General features: G+C 51.0%; 2 protein-coding genes across 2 annotated transcripts in view; both read right to left on the minus strand.

The window, feature by feature from the left end:
- The window catches only part of LOC119584396 (FYVE, RhoGEF and PH domain-containing protein 6-like), a 29322-nt gene extending 26781 nt beyond the window's left edge, over window positions 1-2541 (minus strand). The window contains exon 1 of the mRNA XM_037932977.1: window positions 1-2541. This exon is cut by the window's left edge and continues 1001 nt beyond it. Within this exon, the coding sequence (XP_037788905.1) occupies window positions 1-479 (479 nt within the window). The 5' untranslated portion in view covers window positions 480-2541.
- Window positions 663-3354, minus strand: part of LOC119584702 (serine-rich adhesin for platelets-like) — a 10317-nt gene continuing 7625 nt past the window's right edge. The window contains exon 6 of the mRNA XM_037933371.1: window positions 663-3346. Within this exon, the coding sequence (XP_037789299.1) occupies window positions 700-3346 (2647 nt within the window). The 3' untranslated portion in view covers window positions 663-699. The remainder of the gene's footprint in view (window positions 3347-3354) is intronic.

Raw genomic sequence — 3354 nt, forward strand, 5'->3', positions numbered from 1 at the left:
CCTGGTGCGCATGTGCGGCCTTCACCTCCTGGTTCCCTGTCACCCAACCTGGCGTGTGGCGAGGGAGGGAGGGTGAAGCGGTAGCGGTGGGACCCCACGGACGGCAGCGGCGGCGGGCGCGTGGCCACGGGCGGCAGGCACAGCATGGACGAAGGCGAGAGGCCGGCGGGGAGAGTCTGGGCGCGCGCGGGCGTGACGACGATGACAGGCTGCGGGTTCGGAGCGGACGAGTCGCAGGTCGTGTCGCTGGGAAGCTCGACGTAGAACTGACTCCGCGGTCTCTCGCTCGGCTTTGGTTTCCGCCCGTCCCGCGGGTCCCCGGCCCATCGCGTCTCTGGCGCCGACTTCCGCTGCCGCCCCCTGCCCTTTCCGAGGGAGCCGAAAAGCGCCCTTAGCGACCTCCGGACGCCGAAGGAAAGGGAGGGGGACGGCTCACCTTCGCCCTCGCTCTCGTCCTCCTGCCTGGGCCCGGAGGTCATCCCAGCCTCGCCACCCGACCAGGAGCGGGGCCGCAACGCCGCCACGCTCAGCCTCGGGTCGTCCAGAGGGTCGTCCTCGAGGCCGAGGTGGTGGTGGGTCGAGGGCGAGTCACGTGACCTCTCCAGGGTGCCCTTACTCGACCCTATCGCGTGATAGGTGCTTCGCCGTCTCAAATACTCAAATTAAAAATATGTCTCGCTTTTAATCTTCTGTTTTTCTTCAGCCTTTATCTCTGTACACACTTTTTCTTCCCGTTCTGGCTCTCTTTTCCTCCCCCGTTCTACCACGGCACCGAATGTCCCTCTGGCAGGTGGCACAGGTGGCTCCCGTCAGCACCCAAGAGCCGCTTCTGGCTCGCGTCGTATCCAGATTAATGCTGCCTATGGAAACCACACACCAACACACGTCTACACTACAGGTTAAGGGCTCGTTGAACAACACGCCTACGTTACTACAGGCAGACAAAAGCACTGTATCGTAGCACATATCCGAGCTACAGTCTAAGAAAAGCCACACTCTCTCGAGCCAGTCTACGTTACAGTCTAAGGACGCAAGCACCTCTACGACACAGGCTACCAGAGAACACCCAGTCAACGCACCACTTCCGTTGAAGAGGTTCCAGTTCGCGTCAGAAGGTCGCGACTCACGCTGGGCGAGGAGGAGGTCGTTGCGATGGTCGTACCCGGAAGTAGTGGTGGAAGTGGTGGTGGTGAGAGTGTGGTCGTCGACAAAGGGTTCCGGGGAAGCGGGAGGGGTTTGGGTAGCACTGGCGAGGGTCTCAGGGGAAGGAGGTTGGGGGTCTGTGTTGGTTACACTTTGGGTGTCTACAGAAGCAGCTGTCGAAGCCTCACTCACGGTAAGTGAGGCTTCACTAACGGTAACTGGGGCTTCACTAATAGCAACTGGTGAATATTCTCTAACAGTGTCAGAGGTTTTACCTACAGCGCCCAAGGTTTTCTGAACAGAGTCCAGGGCGTCTAATACTGTGTTTAAGTTTTCTCTGACGACGTATGGGGTTATTCTTAAAGCTGCTTCACTAAGGGCGCTTTTAGCTTCAGTAACAGTGTCTGAGGCTTTACTAGTAGTCTCGGTGGCTTCCCTGACAGTGTCCGAGGCTTCACTGGCAGTTTCTGTGGTGTCCCTAACAGTGTTTGGGGTTTCACTAACAAGAAGAGGGGATTCGGTCTCTGCGAGTTCGCTAACAATGTCTGGGGCCTTACTACAGGTGCCTATAATTTCACTAACAGTGTCTGAGGCTTCACTAACAGCTGCAGTTTCGCTTACGGTGTCTTGGGTCCTACTAACAATGTCTGAGGCTTCACTAACAGTAACTACAGTCTCGCCTACAGTGTTTGGGGCTTCACTAACAATAGCTGCAGTTTCTCTTACAGTGCCTAGGCTTTCACTAACAATAACTGTGGCTTCACTAACAGTGGTTGATGCCTGTCTAACGGATTCTAAGGCTTCACTAACAGTGTTTGGTATTTCGCATAAAGAGTCTTGCGCATTGATGTCTGGGGTTACACTAACAATAGCTGGGACTTCTTTGCTATGACACTCTATAGTTTCAATCTGGGAGGTTTCTCTAACTACGTCTGGGGTTTCACTACTCGTGTCTTGCGTTTTATATTCCGGGGTTTCACTGTCACTGTCTATGAGTTCAATGAGTGGATCGATATCTGTTTCACTGACCGACTCTAAAGTCCCAAATTCTGTGGATTCACTAACGTTGTCCAAGGTTTCAAAATCTGGGGTTTCGCTAAGGGTGTTTAATGTTACAAATTCTGCAGATTCGCTAAAATTGTCAAGGGTTTCAAATTCCGTCGTTTCACTAAGGGTGTCTAGTGTTTCATAATCTGTAAATTCACTAACATTGTCCAACGTTTCAAAATCTGGGGTTTCACTAAGGGTATCTAGCGTTTCAAATTCTGTGGATTCACTAACCGCGTCTTGGATTTCAAACTCCGGGGTTTCACTAACAGTGTTTGGCACTTTCCCCAGAGTGCCTGAGGTTTCACTAACAGTGTTTGGCACTTTCCCCAGAGTGCCTGAGGTTTCACTAACAGTAGCCGAGTTTTTACAATCAAGATCTACTCTGTCTGTGCCTGTTCTATTAACAGTGTTTGAGGCTTCGCTAACAGTGAATGTGGTTTCTCTAACAAGGTCTGGGGATCGGCCTACAGTGTCCGTCGCTTTCCTAACGGCGACTCGATGTTCAATGTCTGTGGTTTCTCCATCAGCGTCTGTGGTCTCAGTAACAGTTCCTGTGATTTCTTTAACAGTGTCTCCCTTTTCTCTAACAGTGTCTGTGGTTCTACTAACTGTGGTTGCACTAACAGTGTTGTCTCTAATTGTGTCAATGGCTTCGCTGTTTGTGTCTGTGGTTTCGATAACAGCGTCTGTTGATTCTCTATCAACGTCGGTTTCACTGACAGTGACTGTGGTTTCACTAATAGTGTCTGTGGTATTACTAACTGTGTCTGTGGCTCCACTGGTTATTTCTGTGGATTGTCTAACAGTGTCTGTGGTTTCCTTAACAGCGTCTGTGGTTTCACTAACAGCGTCTGTGGTTTCACTAACAGCGTCTGTGGTTTCCCTAACAGTGTCTGTGGTTTCTGTACCAGTGTCTGTAGTTTCTTTGTCAGTGTCTGTGAGTCCAATAACAGTCTCTATGGTTTCAAAATCGGTGTCGATGGTATTTTTGCCTTTATCTATAGTTTCACTGGCAATATCTGTAGTAGTTTCCTTGACAGCGTCTGTGGTTTCATTACTAATAGTGTCTTTGGTTTTACTGACAGAGTCTGCGTTTTCTCTAACAGTGTTTGTGGTTTCTGTAACAGTGTCTGTGGTTTCCTTAACAGCGTATGTGGTATC

The sequence above is a fragment of the Penaeus monodon genome, chromosome 18, assembly GCF_015228065.2.
Source record: "Penaeus monodon isolate SGIC_2016 chromosome 18, NSTDA_Pmon_1, whole genome shotgun sequence".
NCBI lineage: Eukaryota > Metazoa > Arthropoda > Malacostraca > Decapoda > Penaeidae > Penaeus > Penaeus monodon.